Raw genomic sequence first — 20,803 nt, forward strand, 5'->3', positions numbered from 1 at the left:
TCTTTCTCTCTCTCTCTCTCTCTCTCTTTCCTTTTCCCTTGTAACTTATGTGATGTCTGTTAATGTCCCGTTTTTATTATTATAATATGTCTATAATGTCTGCCATTTCATGTCTGTTTTGGTGCTCTTGTCTCTCTTGTCTTGTCTATTATTACACTTTCTATTTTTTTCCTTCTTGTCCTTTGTGTGTGTATATCTGTATGAAAAATTACAAAATTGTAAATAAAAAAAGAAAAGAAAAATAGCAAAACAAAAGCAAAAAAAAAAAAGTTTAGCCTAGATTTCATGTTTGTGCATATTAAGCTAAAAAAATATATAAAAATGTGCATATTAAGCTAAAAAACCTGTGTACCTTTAATTTAAATTAAGTGGTCCTTAATTTGTTGTCTAAATATAAGGTGTCAAGTCAGGGATTCCCTTTATTTGTTGTGATTAAGGGGGCAATTAAGGATAATTTAAGTATATCTTAATTTTATTTTAAGGTGATCATTCAGGGATTCCTTGATTAAGGGGGTACATTTTCTCCTTAACACAATCTGCACATTTCTACTTAAAACTTATAGAGGGGTTTTAAGGTCAACAGTAAGGAATTTATAAGGGCTAAAATTAGACTATTTTAAGAGATGTGAAGTGTTCATAATAAACATGTCAGGTCTTATCTCCCATATTCCTTGGAAAGAACATGTTCCTGGACAAGTCCCCGCCTTCTTCTCTGCTCTATTGTAGACAGGACTCAACCCCAGAAACGGAGGGGAGCATAAGGGGAGCATAAGTAACCCATTGTGTTGCTGCTCTTCATGTATAATCTACGTAGAACTGCATTGAGGCTGGCTTTGTCTGACTCACTTTAAATAGGCCTTTATCATTTAGCTACAGGCAAACTATGCGCTATTGTAACATGGTAGACAGGACTCCATGTCAGAAAGGAAGGTGGTAGGCTTTGACATAATTGAACATTAGGCAATAGGTATACCTAGCTCATCCGTTTAGCAGCACAGCTTCACGTTTCTCAGAGGACCTGCAAGACTGCTCTCAACCTACTTCGCCTGATTTGCTTTGTTGGAGCCACACAGATGTCTACACAACATCAAAATGGTAGGATCAAAAGGCCTAATGGTCTATTATGAAATTGCAAAACGCATTGTTTAGACTAAGCCAAAGACCATGGCATTCCTTATGTGATTGCCGTATAAGTTACAGTAGCCTAATCTTAAGTAAAAACAATTCTCTGTCCACCACAGATTCTACAGTTGGAACAGTTTTTTTCTCAGTTGGGTAGAGGATGTGTTCTATACCCAAAATACAATATTAATTGTCAAATTCTGTCTTTCTTTTTTACTGGGACTAAACAAAAAACATAAACTTATGGCTGTTGGCAACATTATTTGTCCTTTAAATGCATCAATTAGTTTTGAAAAACACATTTGAGAGGTGGTGTCAATTAAATGCACTGTACTACGGTCAGCTGACCAATTGCTGTTGGAAGTGCCCAAGTCCAGGCTAAAAACCAAGGGGGACAGAGCCTTTGCAGTAGCAGGCCCCAGACTCTGGAACTGCCTTCCCCTCCACATCTGTGCAGCCCAGCCCAAGTCGCTTTCAAATACTCTCTTTTTTTACATTGTCATTTTGTTACATTTTTACATTGTCTTGTTGCCCTTTTCATTTTTTTTTTCTTTCTGTTTTAGGTCATTCTTTTGTTTATTGCACTTAGCACTTTATTGTGAAGCACTTTGGTGCAGCTCAGCTGTCTGTAAATGCGCTATAGAAATAAAATTGGACTTGACTTGATTTGACTGTAGACCCTGTTTAAGAGGATTGATGGTAATACATAATCCTAAAAATAGTCAGTTCTGCTTGTAATCAGCCTGTCTTCTGTTGCTCTCTATTTCATAAGCGGTCTGGGAAAACCCATTCATTCTTTATTGCCAAATGGGGAGGCGATAGCTTTATGGTTATTGAGTGAAAGTAAAGGCTTGTAGAGAAACCGCAGACTCTTGTGTTTGACAAAGGCTCTCTTTCTGTCTTTCTTTCTTTCTATCTTCAGCCCCAATCATCTTTCACTTTCACAGGTGAACACCCTCTTAAAACAGCGACAGGCAAGTGTGCTGTTGTCTCTGGAAAAAAGGTTGTTTTTAAAAGACAAAATGCAAAACATGAACCAAAATGGAAAGTATGGAAACTCAGGAAAGGTGAAGCCCAGGGCAGAATTTGTCTGGTGTTTGTATGGCATCACAGGAGTGAAGATCATATCCTCATTCAGAATGGAAATACGGTGAAGGTAGGCTATATATTCCTGGTTGTCACATACACTTTTTCTTTGAAACACTCATTTCTACAAACATGCCACATAGCATAGACCTCTGAAGTTCGCCTACAAAAAAAACTGCCATCTTTGAGATCCGGTATCTTGCGATTTTTCCTATGGGAAAATAACATGGGTTTTTAAATTACAGCGTGGAAAATAAGTATTGAACACGTCAACATTTTTTTCAGTAAGTATACCTCCAGTGAGGCTATTTGCATGAAATGTTCACCAGACATTAGTATTAACTTAAGTAATCCACACATATTAAAAAATCCAAACATTAATGTCCATAAGTAGAGTTATGAGTAAAAAAGTGGAATGGCACAGGGGAAAAAGTATTGAACACGCTAAGAAAAAGCAGTACACAAAGGCAAGAAAGGAATGGCAAGGAGTGACCTGGAATCTATACATACTGTAGTTGGAGAGTAATTATCCCTCCTATCTGTGCAAATTAATATAAGCTGGGTTAGTACATATTGATGAGCTATAAAGGTTTTTCGTTAAAGTTGTCACACAAGAAACATTTCATGATGGGTAAAGCAATATTATTGTAGCAAAACATATCAATGGAACTGGTTACAGATGCATTTCAAAACTTCAGAATTATCCAGTAAACAGTATTGGAGCCATTATCTGCAAGTAGAAGAAACATCACTGCATCATCAGTCAGCCATGTACAGGATCTCCTCACAAGATTTCTGACCAGGAAGTCAGAAGGATAGTCAGAAGGTAATGCATTCCACCGCCATGGCCTCTATGCACACTCATGCATGACTATAACTGAAGAAAAACATGTTGAAGCTTGTTGAAAGTTTGCTACACAACATTTGGACAAGCCTATGAAATACTGAGAGCATGTATTCTGGTCAGATGAGAGCAAAATTGTACTTTTTGGATGTCTGTCATACTACACCAGCTAACCAGTAGGCCACGGCTGCCCAATTGAAGTTATAGCTTCAATTTCAGTTTTTTTCAACTGCTTACACAGCTTGTCACACCATTTTCTAAACATGTCTTCCAAATAGCCCCATACCAAATCTGCAAAACCATACACTAATTCTCAGTGTTTGACTCAGTTTTCAATTTCCTAAAACACATTTTGCAAAACACCTCACACAATTTTCTACCTAACACACAAAAATCTAACAGGAAGTAACTTGATTTCGTTTTTCAAACACAACCCATCAAAATGCCACTCTTATTCACCAGTGCTTCTCTCTCTCTCTCTCTCTCTCTCTCTCTCTCTCTCTCTCTCTCTCTCTCTCTCTCTCTCCTCACATGTGTAAACACTCATTACTTTACTGAACACCATCCAATCATTGCCTTAGTATAGGCCTATGAATAGATATACTCTCTATACTGTATAGGTATAGACCCTTTCTATCTGCTCCTAGAGGATTTCTGGTTGAAATGTTCAGAACCAAGCAGATACTTGAAAGGAACATTACTGTAATTGGACTTTAGCTTAAAGTAATGTTTTACAAAAAGTCGACTTAATGTTAAGCTCGTCTTTTTTGCTCTATTTGTGTTTGTCCCCAAGTTACCATTAGCTCAATAAATTTTTCTGTGCCTCCAGAAATGGCTTAAGAATGCTTAGGAATGTTTGTTTCTGTAGTTGAAAGGGTCTATAGGCCTATGAATACACAACCCCCCACACACACACACACAAACACACTTTTCTTTGGAAAAAGCAGTGATTTGGTTGTAGTCAGTCATTTCCGTCTTAGGCAAAATCAGCGTTTTTCAATACTCCATGTCTATCTGGTGGTCATTGTAGTTTGCTTTGTTTTTTTTCTTGTTGGCTGTAAAATACTATATTCGCAACAGCAAATTATTTGGGAAAAATCACTATTTTTGGTTTCAATATTGCTTGCATTTTTACTGTGTATTTCAACTTCTCTCTTGTATGGAAATACATATTTACATAAAGCCCATGAAAGATAGAAGAGTTTTAGGTTTTGAGCAACAGTGTGTACATGAAGTATCCAAAATGTCATATTATGACAAAAGTGTTTATAATGTGAGGCAAATGTTTGCTTTAAATATGTGTTTATGACATTTTCAATGTTGTGTGTCATTTTGCTGGAGATTTGAGGATAAATAGAAATAGAGTTTTGAAAATGTGTGTAAACAATTGTAAAAAACTAACACCCGGATCTCCATATATGGGCAAAGATGGCAGCTTTGGTTCTTTTTTGTAGACGAACTTCAGAAGTCTATGGGTTTTCAACCAGTGATCCGCACCGCACCACAATCACATACCAAAACCAACCAACCATCAGAACCACAACCACTAGTGGATCAACGCAACACTCTCACAAATCACACAGTGCACATGTACAAGACACTTTTCCCACTGATTGACCTTACTATTTACCCATCATTTAAATCAGAATTAATGTTCTGAGTTATGTTTAATGTTAAAGTATTTTAACAATATTATGTGCCTTATTTTCCCCCCAGCTCAAGCGTGTCCCTAATTTTGAGAAAAATATAAAGGAATACCTGAATTATACTGAATGTCATTTTCATTGGTGCAATCTGAATGGAAATAAAGGCAGTTTGCAGTGTGCAGCAGCAAAGGATTTATACTTGGCAATTGGCAAACGTTGGCTGATTGCCAGCACAACAGCAGAGCCAGCACTGTTCGAGTTGATTTAGATGTTGATTTACCACAAATCACATATCTTTAATTCCCCTCTTGCAACTGTTTTAATTAAATCATATTTGTTTTATTGTGTTTTATTACTCTTTTATTTATTTTGTCTTAACCCTCCATGGCATGAATTTAATTTTTTTTCGTAGAAAAAATATTTTGCCCCATCTTTAGAGAGCTTGGGGGTCCCTGTAGGAGAGTGTTTTTCATCTCAATTTCATTTCAAGGTTCAACTTCATGCTTATGCATTAGACTAGGCATACTAAGTTCTCTCCCTAATCCTAGACTTTCACGTTGCTTGTTTGTTTGTAATGGATGCAAAACAGCCTATTGCTGAATGTCTATGGAGGGACGGCAATGAGTAGTTAACAGACAAGGCGCCATCTATCTGAATATCTGCAATCTAGCAATCTATCTGAAATAACACCTATTTGAAGCCTATTATTCATGTCACATATTGTGTGTTAATGTAGGCTACATAGCTTAAACTGTAGGCTATGTTTAAACTGTATTTCGAGTTTAATGTCGGCATTTCGACTTTAAAGTCGACACGTCGAGATTAAAGTAGATATGATATTTCAACTTTATTCTCGAAATGTCAAGTTTAATGTCGACATGTCGACAATACTCTGTCGTACAACTGACTATCTGTATGTGAATGCGTATGCGTGTTTTAATCTGTAATATGTTCATATCTTTAATATGTTATTCCCACATGTTCTTCAAATATATGTTACGGAGGATTAGTAGCTTGCGGAATGTCTGAAATGAGTTGAAATAATTAAATAGCCTATTTTGAGTTCATAGAAAGGCCTACAGATGCAACCCAATTCAGAAGTGGGCATATAGATTACAGTAATAAGGATAATTGAATGTTTAAGTACTTACTTGTCCGTTTCCCGGTTTTGTTCGTGCATTGATCACCTAAAAAGTAGCAGTACAACATCCACATGCAATATCTTTACAACAACAACGCCTAATTACGACCCATTCATTTGGACAACTTTATACAGCCCTATAAAGGCTAAAGTTACCTTTAGTTTTGTTCCAATTAACCGTTGTGTGTGCACTTTAACATCAGCCTAAGCAATATTCCAGCTGTGCTAAGGTTTTGACAAGCACCACAATTTTGCCTACCTTGTTGTTGCCCATCTGAAATAACTCCTGGCTTTGCTTTGTTCCCTCCATCCTTTCGTTGTTTTCAAAAAACGTTTTATATCCATGATGGCCATGAAGTCTTGAGTTAGTGAATTGGCTTAAATCAGCTTATGTGCATCGCAATACATCGCAACTCTAGAGGGAGCTCTACACTCGCCAAAAATACCTAAACCTGCATAGTATAGGCTACCTTAAAAAAAGTTAAAAAACTAAATAAATAATGATTTTTAATATAAAAATATTAATGATTAATCGATAGTTGATCATTAATTCTCCCGACGATCAACTAAGACAATTTAATCAAATGCCCTTCCCTACAAGCCACAAGAAGTAATGAAGATGTAGAATACTGCCATTTCCTTTAAAGACTTATGCTTATTTTCCTATGTATGTGTGTGTAGAGTACATGTTTGTCTATACCTGATGGACTCTTACTTTGCTGGGTGGATTTGAGGCCCCCTGTTGGCCACCTATGTTTTGTCTGATTGTGGCTACCTTTGTTTGCCATTGGTTAATTGATGATCCAATGTTTCACACCTGTTCAGCCACTCATATTGATGTTTTAAACCGACTTGTCTCAGAGATTGTTCACTTCCTAACAAAGGCATTTGAGCCGAAATGCGTCAAAGTGTTTTTTTTTATCATGATCTGCCCATAAAATAAAGGCATTTTAACTATTTCACCAGATGAGTGCCTAGGTATCTTCTAAGTTTTGCAAAGTACCAGCTGAATTTCAAACTCAGACTATTTTATTACTATAATGTGTTATGTGTAATAAAATTGTAAAGGCTTTTAAGACAGCATCATAAAGCTTCATAACTCATAAGTGTCATGAGTATGCCTGTAAATACTTACACATAATGTCAATAAATGTGAGGATTTATGAATGCTTTATAATTCTTTATGAATGTGTTTCATGCTTTATGCATACTGGGTTTATAAGAAGTGTTACCAATATGCCTATACAGCTCCTTATTTCAGATAGATACAGTAGCCTAATGATGCATGTTTGTGCTTTAGGCTTACCTCAACATGTAAAGACTTTTCCTTTACTAAGTGAGTCAACACTGAAGTGGGGGTGTGTCAAAGAGGTGGGACAGATTTCGCATTGCAATCCTGTTGCATAAAACCTGACTGAAGTTGAGAGAGACGGATAAGAGGAGGGAGAGAGACACATGAATTTAGAAGCTGAAGCTGTCTTGGAAAAAGATAGATAGATAGATAGATAGATAGATAGATAGATAGATAGATACTTTATTGATCCCCATGGGGACATTCAAGGTCTCAGTAGCATACAGACAACACACACACATTCACTAACAGCAGAAAAAGTAATTAAAAGTATATAATATAAGAACACAACTAAGCAATAAGGACAGTAGAAAATAAAGAATATACTAAAATACAAATTATACTAACTAACACTTAATCTAAATCAATTCTAAAAACAGTATCCACATAGTGGTGATTAATCAATCAAGAGGCGCTTGCAATGACTGAGGCAGGGACTGAGCCTGTGATTCTCTGTGCATAGTAAGGTAAGGTAAGGTGCTCTGTGTGAGTGAGTGTCATGGTGAAAGTGGTCATGGTGATAGTGCAAATGAGTAAGTCCAACAGTGCAACAGTGCAAGAATAAAGTCTATCTATCTATATATATAACTATTTTAAGAAAAGGTATAAGTGTGGCAACAGTAGGCTGTGGCATGGAGGGAGGGGTTATGCATATGTGCTAATGTGCTAATATAGCACGCAAACATTGAGGCAGAAAGACAGTGGTAAAAAGTGGCTAGTGGACAGACAGTATCCAAACATGGAGGGGGTAAAGAGGCAGACAGACTATGCAGAAATACAAACTAGGAACTCTGGGATTATCACAGTCTCCTCCAGGATGCATCTTCTACTGAAATGCGTTCTCATCCTCCAAATTATTATCCTTTTTGCGACAACCAGCCAGGCGTTGCCATGCGTGCCGTGTCATATGATAAAGCGCAAGGAACCGAAGGACTGCAAGGGGGCGCTGTTGACTAGTATCTGCCAGTGCTGCAAAGAGTGTGCCAAGCAGAAAGGAGAGTGCTGCGGCGGATTCTGGGTCTGGGCGGGACCAGGGGCTGAAGTGCAACAAAAAACCGTCCGGTTTCGCCGGAGTTTGTGAAGGTCTGTTGACACCCGGGACACTGTGTCCGCGCATGTGTGTTTTTAAAGAATGAATGTTAACAGTTTCTGATACGTAACTTTCCCCAGCTATTTCTTATTATTTCTCAATAATAGGCCTACGATTGATAGTAGTCTTAGAATTAATTTAGATTAAGTGTTAGTTAGTATAATCTTTAGTATATTTAGTATATTCTTTATCTTCTACTGTCCTTATTGCTTAGTTGTGTTTTTCTATTATATACTTTTAATTACTTTTTCTGCTGTTAGTGAATGTGTGTGTGTTGTCTGTATGCTACTGAGACCTTGAATTTCCCCTGGGGATCAATAAAGTATCTATCTATCTATCTATCTATCTATCTATCTATCTATCTATCTATCTATCTCTAGTCTAAATCTATCATGACATAGGCCTAGTTTGTAGAAGGGACATTATGAGACGTTTATATTGTGAAAACATTTATCATAGTGAAAGTGTACGATAATGTGTGTGACTTCATTATCCGACACCAAGAACCCCTCCAATGGATTTCAAGATTTACACCAACAGTACCCAGGTTCTTTCCTCCTAAGATAATAAAATATTTTCCTTCACCCATAGAATCTGATTCTGCTAGTCCAATCGGAATAGACTACTAGGCAGAGAATGAAAGTCATGAAACAGGTGAGTATCGTGTTGTTGAAGAAGTTTCAGTTTTCAAAGCTGGAATGGTAGAAATAGCACCCTTATAATGTGTAATAAAAGTGTATGTGTTGAATGCTTTACTATCTTTTTTTCCACAATATTTAAAGTGTTTGTAGGCATCCTAGTTCTCTTTCAAAACATCCTCACATGATCTTACAGGTGTGAGGGAAAGAGTAAGCCACATCTATTCTCTAGTGACCTGCACCATGTCAGTGAAGTTGAAATAAACAAACCAACATTTACATGACTTAGTAAAATAGTTTGTTGGCTATACAGTTTTAGACAAAACATCTGCACAGCTGACTTTTTTTGTTGTCAGATTCAAGAGGAGCTCATCCAGAATGGTCCACCCAGCATGTTGTGGAGCTGGCGGACCAGTGGGCCAATCAGAATGCCATGCTGTGCTGTCGTATGTATTAGAAGGATTTGTTTTTATTCTTTATATAGGCTATGGTGCCAATTGCATATGTCAAATGTAATGCAATATGAATTGGTTGTTAGTTAGCAAGCACTAATACCTGAATAAACTTAACCAAATGAATAAGAATTAGACCTCAATACTAGGCATGTGTAGGCCCTACTATGTGTAAATTGCATTCAAGGTGCATGCCATTGTATTTGTTTTGTTAAGGTATACATTTCTTCTTATTGCAATTGGGAAATACCTTCTTATGTAGTTGATGCCTGTAACAACAAGGCTTTGGGAAATATCTTCTTATGTAGTTGATGCCTGTAACAACAAGGCTTTGGGAAACATCTTCTTATGTAGTTGATGCCTGTAACAACAAGGCTTTGGGAAACATCTTCTTATGTAGTTGATGCCTGTAACAACAAGGCTTTGGGAAACATCTTCTTATGTAGTTGATGCCTGTAACAACAAGGCTTTGGGAAACATCTTCTTATGTAGTTGATGCCTGTAACAACAAGGCTTTGGGAAACATCTTCTTATGTAGTTGATGCCTGTAACAACAAGGCTTTTTCTTTTGTCTTCCTCACAACTATCATTTTTCTTTTTACTTTGTTCCTTTTTTCCATTTTGTCTCGTCCTTGCACTCAAGTGCCATCCATGGACCTGTCGGTCAGCATGCCAGTGCATAATTAACTACACACAATGGCTGGAGATGGCAAGGCTGAAATGTGACAAACATGTGATCTTGCCCCCATGCACAGCATGAAGGATGGTAAGAGAGGCAACAAATTCCATAAGAACCACTTTGGAGAGTTACAAAAAAAGGTACCATCTTGGGGTCACTAAGTCCCCCAAAAAATCTTAAAAAGTGACCTCACTGCTAATAGATTATTTAGAGGGCATGCCAGGTAAACGCCTTTCCAGTCATTTAATTACAAATGTAAACGGCAGGTGTTACTGAATGGTACAGTGTCTTTGTCTGGAATTGTGGTCTATTGATAGATAGATAGATAGATAGATAGATAGATAGATACTTTTATTGTCATTCTCACAACATGGGAGCATGAGGAGAACGAAATAAGAACTCAGGTCTCGGTGCCAACCAACTACTATAGTAATTATTAAATAAATAAATAAATAAATAAATAAATAAAACTTTTCCTCATGAGTCCTATCTTTCTAAAAACTGTCAGATGAAATGGAAAATTGCGCTCTTTGGCAAGAAACACTTTAGGTGGGTTTGACGTACAAGAATGACTATACTGAAAAGCTGGTAGGCTGCAGGGCAAAGTGCAAAGTCTAACTAAAGCTTGCTTAACTATGCAAAATCTAAATTTATTTGCAAATTTAATACCATCAGGGAGATCCTAAGCACACACAGCAGTGGGCCAGCTAAAAGCTGTCTCACACCACATGATGCAGTTCATGCATGAGAACTTTACTCATAGACTGACTTTGCACTTTGGCCAGCATTAAAATAGGACCCTTGGTTTCCTTAAGTGTTAAGCATTCTCCACTCAGCTGTAGGTAAAAGCAGCACAGACTGGTGAGTTAAACAGCATTCTTTCATTTCACCTGTTAATCATTTCTTGTGCTGCGCAAATGTTTTGAAATGTACAGTATAGGTGATTTCTTAATTTGCACGTGTTACCATCCATTTGTTCATTTGTATGTGTTTTGTGTATTTTTGGCTTTTTGTACTTGCACTTTTCACCATACAAAAAACAGCAATGTGGGAATGTGATGTATGGATGCTTTTCTTTTTTTAGTTGTTTCTTGCATATATGATCACATTTCCTTTAAATTTAGTTTGGGCTTTTAATACATTTTTTGGGCTTTTATGAGAGTGGGAGAGAGATGGGTTAGGATTGGAAAATGACTCAGGTCAGACTCGAACTTAGGTCCCTGTATAGGTCTATCTGGAAAGGACGTCATCGACGCCCGTTTCTGAATCACCAAAAACACAAAATCCAATCACAATAGCTTATCCGGCATGGGCCGGACAACCTATGGCTGCTCTTATGGCAATCTTGAATTTCCCCTCGGGGATCAATAAAGTATCTATCTATCTAAGAGGGTTCAACAGATATGGACATGAATTTTCTTTGGAATTGCAAATCACAAGAAAGAAGTGTTTGCTGCACTTCTGAAACAATTTGGTAAGAGTTTAAAGGGACACCAGGCAACGTTTTTGTGTTAATTAATCATCTTCGTAAGTCGGTATATGGTTAAATGACTCATTACGGGCTTAATGAAGGCTCTCTCGCCCTACTGCCTGTAGGAAGAATATCCCACTTGCAAGTTCGGTGTATCCTACCCGCCGACGAAGCAGGATCAGTTTACAGCACAGAGGCAGGCTAACAAAACGCTAGAGATTGTTGCAAACGTGTGTATAATGGCAGAGCCGGCGAAGAAGCAGCGAAAACCCTTGACGGAAGACGCAAAGAAAAGGAAAAGAGCTTCAGACCGAGCGGGGGGGAGTTTCATAGAGAAAAAGCATCAGGCTTGCCTGGTGTCCCTTTAATACACCAATTTAAGTATAATTTTTACTATTGGTTATGGCTTTTACTTTTGGTTATGTGTGTGTGTGTGTGTGTGTGTGTGTGTGTATGTGCGTGCATGTGTATGTGTGTGTGTATGTGTGTGTATGTGTATGCATGTGTGTGTGTGTATGTATGTGTATGTATGTGTGTGTTTATGTGTATGTGTATACGTGTGTGTGTGTGTGTCCTTATGACCTGCTGCAGTGTGTGGAGTCTGAAACCACATAATGACAAAATGGAAACACACCGACAACAGTGCCACTTGGAAACTCTTCTTCAGTACAATAAACACTCTCTATTCTTCAATTGGCCTCTTCTTCATCAGCCATTGTTTGTTTTACCCCCAGCATAAACAAGTCTCACCCCTCAATAACACACAGTTTAAAACACACGCAAGCCTCCAACACCTCACCCATTTTCAGCCTCTCTCTCTCTCTCTCTCTCTCTTCTCTCTCTCTCTCCCCTCTATCTTTAACGGATGTGGTTTTGCGTTGCAGTTTCCTGGCTCGCTCAGAGGTGTGCAGAAGCTCAGAGCGGCATGTCATGTCAACTGTTTGTTTCTGTCTCCGCTGAAAGTCCCTTTGTCCTAAGAGACGACAACAGTTCTCGGCAAGCGTCTGGGCCGATGCCCACTGCCTGACGGAGAGAGGACGAAGACGCTGGACACTTCGGCTGGGCCAGACAGAGGGAGCGCAGCACAGGAGAGGGGGACAAAGAAGAGAGAGAAAAGAGGAGGAGGAGAGGGCAATGGCGGCCCTCCTGATGCGTATCTTCCGTCTGGGCGCGGAGAAAAAACGCGTGAAGCAGTACGAGAACCTGCAGAGGGATGTGGACCCTGCGGAGGCCTGGGAGACCCTCGGAGAACTGGGGGACGGAGCCTTCGGGAAGGTCTACAAGGTAGGAGGGGAGGAAGAGCGTCATCGTACACACACACACACAACACACACACACACGCATGCATGCACACACACACACACATGCGTGCACACACAAACCCACACAAACACACACGCACACACATGCATGCACACACAAACACACACAAACCCACACACACACACAAACACATACACATCACACCAGAACCACAGGTTGGGCGATAGAGATATGCCACAACACCACACCACACACAAGGCTCAAATGAGACACTCAAACATACAGTAAGCTTTATATTCACTTAGCCCCATTGTGAAGAGTCAACAGGCGTCCGCACTGGGACAGAACCTACACCATCCTCTGGAGAGCAATGGCCTATCTACAGTGTTTGAGCATCGGTAGGATAAGGGGCACAAACATCACTCCATCACACACAGGACCCCTCCCGCTCTATTAAGACTCACATACACTATTGCATAACATTCACCTATCCACTTTGTCATGAGAAATGATTGTCATGGAACAGGCTGTATTGTGAAAGAGACTCCAGTAGCTTGAGTTTGAGTTCTCTATTTGACCACACACACACACACACACACACACACACACACACACACACGGTAAGGGGCAGAGAAATACGACTACTGTATTTGACCAGGTCAAGTAGGATGTGGCCTTTTGGACTGGTCAAATGTAGCGGTCACTGCCCCTACCATTGTCTAGAGCAGTGGTTCTCAAACTGGGGGTCGCCAAAAATATTTTGATGTTGACATACCTATGAGAGAAGACATTTTCTGCCTCTGCTTCCAAAGCCCATCTCACAATATTTCAAAACCAAATTCCGCCAGTTAGAGAGAAGGGGGTTGGCGAGACTTGGCCCATGTTTTTTGGAGGGTCGTCAGACAAAAAGTTTAAGAACCACTGGCCTAGAGGAGTGAGTGGTTTAGCAGCCACGGCGCTACGCCCGGGGTATAGATGGGGGATGGGCGCCTTGGGAGTGCTGAGCAGTTGGTGGTTTGGTGCCACATTCAAGTCCACTTCGCAGTGATGAGCTCGAAAGTGTGCTGACTTCAAACGGACTGAAAACATGTTTGATGTAAAAAGCTAAAATACTCAATTTCAAGCATGTCCAGTGAGATGTGAACACAGAGTGTTAATCTGACTCGGATTGGTAATCTTATCCTGATTTAAAACGCTCCTCTCTTCTCCTCTCTGGCAAAGATGATAAAATAGCAGATTTCTAAATTCTGTAAATTCTTGTTAGAATTTTAGACAGATTTACTCCAGAATTCTTCTTCTATAAAAAAATGACTGTCTGTTTACAATAGGCCAAGATTATTTAAAAATGTTTCCCTTTTCACAACATTTATTTATATATGCCAGGGGTTTTCAACCAGTGGTCCGCGGCCCACTTGTGGTCCGTGAGGACATTGCTGGTGGTCCTTAACCATGGATTCAGTAATGTAGTTGCAATGCGGCAATTTGTAGTTGCAATGTTTTATTCAGTGGTGGTCCTGGGGTTACGTAATTAGTCAAAATGGTGGTCCCTGGTTCACAATCAGTTGAAAACCCCTGATAGACGCTATACACATACATGCTCCATATATACAAGAGGTATGTTCATTTTAAAAATGTGAATTTACAGTTTGTATGATTTTTCTGATAATATAACAAAATACACTTGACTGAGAATGAGAGACTGCAACAGTGATAATAAGGAATAATGATTTACATAAATTAAAATCACTTAATAATTTAAAGTCCTTATAATATTTTCTGGATCTATCATTTCTGTCCCTCTCTATTTATGTCTAATCCTTTAATGGTGCATTGGCTCTTTGCATTTCTCAAAAGACACGTTGCCTTGGTAACCGACAGACTGACATCGAAGCTCTGCTGCGGTTTTGCAGATTTCCTGCCAAACATAGCACGCAGAAAATGACTTCCTGTTTGACATTTTCACCCATTTATCTCTCCGCCTGGTGTTTATATATACAAAAGTGTATATGAACAATCTATAGTCTGAAAAAGTATACTATGTCCATGAAAAACACAATCTGAAATAAAAATGTTAAAATTAAAAACAAGCAATAGCTCTGATGACGTCCTGTGTTTATGGTGAAGACACGCAACCGGGAAACCAACGCCTTCGCCGCTGCCAAAGTCATCGAGGTGCGGGGCGAAGAACAGCTGGAGGATTACATCACAGAGATCGACATCCTGGCAGAGTGTCACCACGGCAACATCATCTCACTGCTGGACGCCATTTTCTTTGAAGGCTGGCTCTGGGTGAGCAGACTCACAAGCCAACAGTAGATAGACTCAGTTCAACACCAAAACATGCTGATTGGCCTGCAAAAGCTAGTTTGTTTTGTTCTCCTTCTTCATGGGGTCATTGTAGTTACATATTATTTAGTTAAACAATCTTGCCAACACTTAGAACTGAATTCCATGTCTATAGAAAATGTGCTATACATACATAGATATATAGATGTGTAGATAGATAGATAGATTGATTGATTGATTTCTGTTGCCCTTCTGTAGATCCTTATTGAGTTCTGCCCTGGGGGAGCATTAGATGACATCATGCTTGGTGAGTGGCACTGAAACCATCTCCCCTAAAATTCCACATGCCACCTTATGTGTTATAAAGCATGTAGTGAATTGAATGTACAGTAGTGATTGTGTATGTATGGATGTGTGTGCGTGTGTGTGTGCAGAGCTGGAGCGGGGTCTGAATGAGCAGCAGATCAGTGAGGTGTGTTGCCAGTCTCTGCAGGCGCTCTCCTACCTGCATCAGCACCACATCATCCACAGAGACCTCAAGGCTGGCAACATTCTTCTGACCATGGAAGGAGTCGTCAAACTGGGTAACACACACACACACACACACACACATATACTGTATATAGATGTACATGCATGCACGCACACACACACACACACACACGTGCGCACACACACAAACATACACACACTCTCTCTCACAAACACACACAAACACACACTCAAACCCAGGCAGAGATTTAACATGCTAACGTGCTAAAATGTTAAAGGAGAAATCCAGCAATTTTTTTTACATAGAACTCTGTTTCTTGAAGTCTCCGAGTACTGTCGGTACAAAAAACTCCGAAAACAATCGGTTTTACCTAGTAGCTCGAATTGCTCCAGCCAACAGCTAGAGCTTTCAGGCAGCTACGGTGCTACATTCTGGGGGCATGTTCATGAGCCCCCATGTTTATACCCCCAGAGTGTAGTGCTGTAGCTGCCTGGCCGTTTTAGCTGTTGGTTGCAGCAACTCAAGCTAGGCAAAACCGATTGTTTTAGTTTTTTTCCGTACCGACAGCACTTGGTGACCTCGAGAAACGGATATCTATGTAAAAAAATGGCTTGATTTCTCCTTCATTAACTGTATATCTGAACCAGTCTATGCCACATACAGACCTGAACATATAACACATACTAAATGATGTACATCAATGAGTAAAAATCACAATAACCCCAAATCATACTATCTGTGCTCTTTGCTTTTGTTTTGTCCAGCTGATTTCGGAGTGTCTGCTAAAAATGACTATTCCCTCCAAAAGCGAGCGACGTTCATCGGCACACCATACTGGTTGGTGTCACAGTTTTATTTAAAAAATATACACAATAACAACCCACTTACTCTTAGACAGTAGTTTGGAAAGCACTCCCAAGGAAGTTAAAAAAAAGGAGAGGATACATATTTCTGTTTTAGCATACAAGCTCACCTCCTCAGGTGGAGGCAAATGGTTTGTTTATTTTGGTCCATCTGCCCTGCCTGTCCCAGGATGGCCCCTGAAGTGATCTACTGTGAGACGTCGAAGGACAACCCGTACACCAGCAAGTCAGACATCTGGTCCATGGGCATCACACTGATCGAGGCTGCGGAGATGGAGCCCCCCCACCACTCGCTCAACCCCATGAGGGTGCTGCTTAAGATCACCAAGTCCCCTCCACCCACCCTCGCCAACCCACGCCTCTGGTGAGCACAATCTATCGACTAATCAATCAATCAAAGAACCCACCAACCAGCCATTTAACCATCCAGCCATCCAATCAATGAAGGAATCCAATCAAAGAACCGTTCATTCATTCCTTCATTCAATTAATCAATCAATCAATTAATCAGTCAGTCTGTCAGTCACTTCAATCAATCAAGTCCCCTCCATCCACCCTCACTAACCCACGCCTCTGGTGAGCGCTGGAGTTTATTGATTGATCAGTTAGTCAGTCAGTCAGTCAGTCAATATGCACCCTGATAACTCTACTGCATGGATGCCTTCTTCACCCTTCTCCTTATTCTATAGATCATGTCCATTCACTTGTACAGTATGATGCCATATGATGTTTTACTGCACCAATCCCGTCTCAGTGTTCACTCTTATGATGCCATATAATGCTTTACTGCACCAACCCTGTCTCAGTGCCTGACCTCTGACCTTGCCCATCCAGGTCGTCACACTTCCAGGACTTCCTGCGTCGTGCGCTGCATAAGACTCCGGAGTCGCGCTGGGGTGCCCAGCAGCTGCAGACACACCCCTTCTCCTGCGCCGGACGTGACGGGCGCAGCCTTCGGGACCTCATTGCCGAGGCCAAGGCCGAGGTTACAGAGGAATTCGAGGCTGAGGTAGAGTCATGCTGGGTCACGCTAACACACACACACACACACACACACACACACACACACACACACACACACACACACACACACACACAGAAACCTGGCCAAAGTCATTGAGGAGATTGAGGCTGACTTATCAACATTCTGAGCCATGCTAACATACAGACACACACACAGACAGACATTTAATTAAGTAACTTACCAATTTAAAATTCTGATACCATCCTAGCTATATCCTGGATGGTATCCCAGATGTTAATAGGGGACAGTATCCAGGATGTTGCTAGGATGGTATTAGAATCTTAAAGGCACCCTTAACAGTTTTTTGACCTTAACATAACGTTTCCAAAATCATTTTGATGACACATAACCTCATAACATGACGAACGGCACTTCTGACATTGTCTGAGCGGCTCTCTGTAGGTGATTACTGACCTAGCAACACACACACACACACACACACACACACACACACACACACACACACACACACACACACACACACATATATATTATTTTGTAGATATGTTCAGTATGTGTATGATTGATGTTAGTTCTCTTGGTGTCTAGTCTCTGCTGGACATCCACAGCGCTGTAGAGGGCAGCACTGAGCAGGAGAAAAGACCATCTGTGTGTGGAGAGAAGATTGAGGACTTGGTGACCCAGGAGACACCTGAGGCCACTTCACCCAGTATTGCCCCTGAACCTCCAGCACCAGAACCCCCCACTCCAGAACCTCCCACTCCAGAACCTTCTACTCCGGAATCCCCAGCCCCGGAATCCCCCCCTGTGGAACCAGCAACACAGAATGTTCAGAACGTTGGCACGGCAACATCCAGGAAGAGTTCGTCAGCAGGGGACAAGGCCCAGAAGAGGGCCAGGCGCCGGTCAGTACCAGGCACACTGCTGTCCTTCCTGTCCCGACGCAAATCCGGCTTCTGGAGCGAGAACCCTCTGTCCTCTGGGGCGAAGCAGCATGACGCCCCCAAAGCCAGCCAAGAGGAGGGCTCCGACATCGCTCCCGCTGCAGCACAGGCCGAACCTGCCCAGGACACCGTGGATGGCACCTCAGAGGACCATGATGTGCCTGCAGTCTCTGGGGCCATAGTAGAGAAGTCGGACACCACCGTGGAGATGGATGGAGCAGTGGGACAGACGCTTGGACATGCGGAAGCAGAAGTGTGTCAGCCACATCCATTGGATACACACACACCTTTGTCAGATACACACCCACCTCCTGCACCAGACACACACACACATCCTCCATCAGAAAAACACCCACCTCCTCCATCAGAAACACACACATCTCCTGCATCCAACACACCCACACCTCCTTCATCAGAGATACACTCATCAGTTCCTGCATCCCAGACAGATCCACCCCCTGCATCAGACACCCAGAGTGGTGCTGAAACACTAGTCATTGTGGGCCCAGACGCGCCCCTTCCTGTTACGCCACAAACCTCAGACAGTGGTGGCAACACCACTCCCACACAGGACGTGATGCAAGCCCAGCTATCTGCGCAGAGCTCCGCTCCATTGACACTGACCTCCCAGCCAATCAGCATCTGCGACTCATCAGTTGCCCAGATGATGGAGTGTGACGACAAAGGTAGTCCTCTGCTTCCTGCCCTCACACTGGAAAAGCCCCAGACTGCCCCAACGCAGGAGCACACGGGGCCAGTTGCTGGGGACTACCTGGACCTGGCCTCCAGCCCGAGGCCTGCCAGCGAGCAGGACGCCAGAGGCGTGAGCAAGCATCCGCCGCTAGCGGACCTTACGGCTGACGCCAGTGAAGACCAGTATAAGCTAGGAAAGGAGGGAGGGCAGAGAAGTGGACACCCGTCGTGGCGGGAGGAGGAGGAGGAGGAGGAGGAGGAGGAGGGTGGAGGAGGAGAGGATGAGGAGGGTCAGGGACAGGGCCGGAGGGAGGGTGGAGGTGCCCCAGGAGAGAGAGAGGAAGGGGACGAGGTGGAGGAGGCGGGTGAGAAGCCAGAAACTGCCCCTGAGACCCAGGTCACCAGCACTGAACCCAAGGTCACCCAAGCGGAGCCCAAGGAGTGCTCACTACTGCCAGAGGACATGAAAGACACTGGAATATCTGCAGAGGCAGACAATGAAATGTCCACTGAGCAGGTTCCCTCAGACGGAACATCTGCAGAGGCAGACACTGAAATATCCACTGAGCAGGTTCCCTCAGACGGAACATCTGCAGAGGCAGACACTGAAATATCTACTGAGCAGGTTCCCTCAGACGGAACATCTGCAGAGGCAGACACTGAAATATCTACTGAGCAGGTTCCCTCAGACGGAACATCTGCAGAGGCAGACACTGAAATGTCCAGTGAGCAGGTTCTCTCAGATGGAGAGGCTGTTGAGAAAAAAGGACGGGAGTGTCCAGAGGAGAGTCTAGAGGCGGTGCAGGAAGCGCAGGTCATGGTGTCAGGTAGTGAGGCCATTGAGAGTTCAGAGCTCCGTCCAGGTGAGAGCTCACAGGTGGAGGAAGGAGCACAGGTGACAGACAGCACTGATGAAGCCAGCCAGGTGGTCGAGAGAGACCTGAGTGACAGGGAGAGTCAACCTGAGGATACAGGTACTGGAGAGGGACAGGAGGAGAGTGGGGGGTCGTCTGAACTCCATAACAGACAGGAAGAAGAAGTTATTGACAAGGCGCTGGAGGACAGTGAAGCTGAAGGCCCGGGGAGGGAGAGCGAGAGAGAGGAACAAGAGAGGACGCAAGCGGACGCAGACACCACGAGGGAGCAGAGAGACACTCCCTCTGAGAAGACCGCAGAGATACCACCGCTGAAATCCACCAAGAAGGTGAGCTTCGAGGTGTCGACGGAACCCCCGAGAGGTCAGGAGGGGGGCACTGAGCGCTCAGACAAGTCGCTGCTCAATGGAGACGCCCCCGAACCCCCCCTCTCACCCGCAAATGGTAGCTCCCACCACACGGACCCCAAGCGGCCCCCTAACATCAACACTGATGTCCAGAGCCACATCCTGGACCGAGAGAAGAGCCCCATGTCGCCAGGACCTGATGGGGTAAGTGGGAGCTCAAAGCTAATGATCAGCTTTACGTATGTTTCTTGAATTTCAGCCTTATCACAGGTTCAAAAAGACAACATATAGGCAACTGTCATCATAAACACTTATTTTACTTATTTGTGCTGTTACAATAAAAACAATCACAATTAAAAAGCATCATCTGATATACTTAAACATAGGCTAAAATATCTCAAATGAAAGAAATCTAAAATCCGTTGTCATTCAAGAGTCTGCACACATGTATGGAATTGTTGTTCAATCTGTGAGTGTTTCTCTACGGGGAGGTAGCCAGTCTCTTTAGCTGGGCTTTAGCAGCTTTTTTTGGCA

General features: G+C 42.1%; 1 protein-coding gene and 1 long non-coding RNA gene across 2 annotated transcripts in view; both read left to right on the forward strand.

The window, feature by feature from the left end:
* The first annotated feature begins 760 nt into the window (after window positions 1-760).
* Window positions 761-5,305, forward strand: LOC125304984. The gene is made up of 3 exons (XR_007195305.1): window positions 761-1,095; window positions 2,045-2,278; window positions 4,769-5,305. It is a non-coding gene; the product is annotated as an uncharacterized LOC125304984 (long non-coding RNA).
* A 7,130-nt stretch (window positions 5,306-12,435) lies between these two features.
* Window positions 12,436-20,803, forward strand: part of si:dkey-81j8.6 (serine/threonine-protein kinase 10) — a 15,351-nt gene continuing 6,983 nt past the window's right edge. The window contains exons 1-9 of the mRNA XM_048259359.1: window positions 12,436-12,804; window positions 14,908-15,072; window positions 15,328-15,376; window positions 15,504-15,653; window positions 16,327-16,399; window positions 16,595-16,789; window positions 17,260-17,434; window positions 17,999-19,275; window positions 19,384-20,473. Coding sequence (XP_048115316.1) covers window positions 12,655-12,804; window positions 14,908-15,072; window positions 15,328-15,376; window positions 15,504-15,653; window positions 16,327-16,399; window positions 16,595-16,789; window positions 17,260-17,434; window positions 17,999-19,275; window positions 19,384-20,473 — 3,324 coding nt within the window. The 5' untranslated portion in view covers window positions 12,436-12,654. The remainder of the gene's footprint in view (window positions 12,805-14,907; window positions 15,073-15,327; window positions 15,377-15,503; window positions 15,654-16,326; window positions 16,400-16,594; window positions 16,790-17,259; window positions 17,435-17,998; window positions 19,276-19,383; window positions 20,474-20,803) is intronic.

Source organism: Alosa alosa, chromosome 12 (assembly GCF_017589495.1).
Source record: "Alosa alosa isolate M-15738 ecotype Scorff River chromosome 12, AALO_Geno_1.1, whole genome shotgun sequence".
In the NCBI taxonomy this organism is placed as follows: domain Eukaryota; kingdom Metazoa; phylum Chordata; class Actinopteri; order Clupeiformes; family Clupeidae; genus Alosa; species Alosa alosa.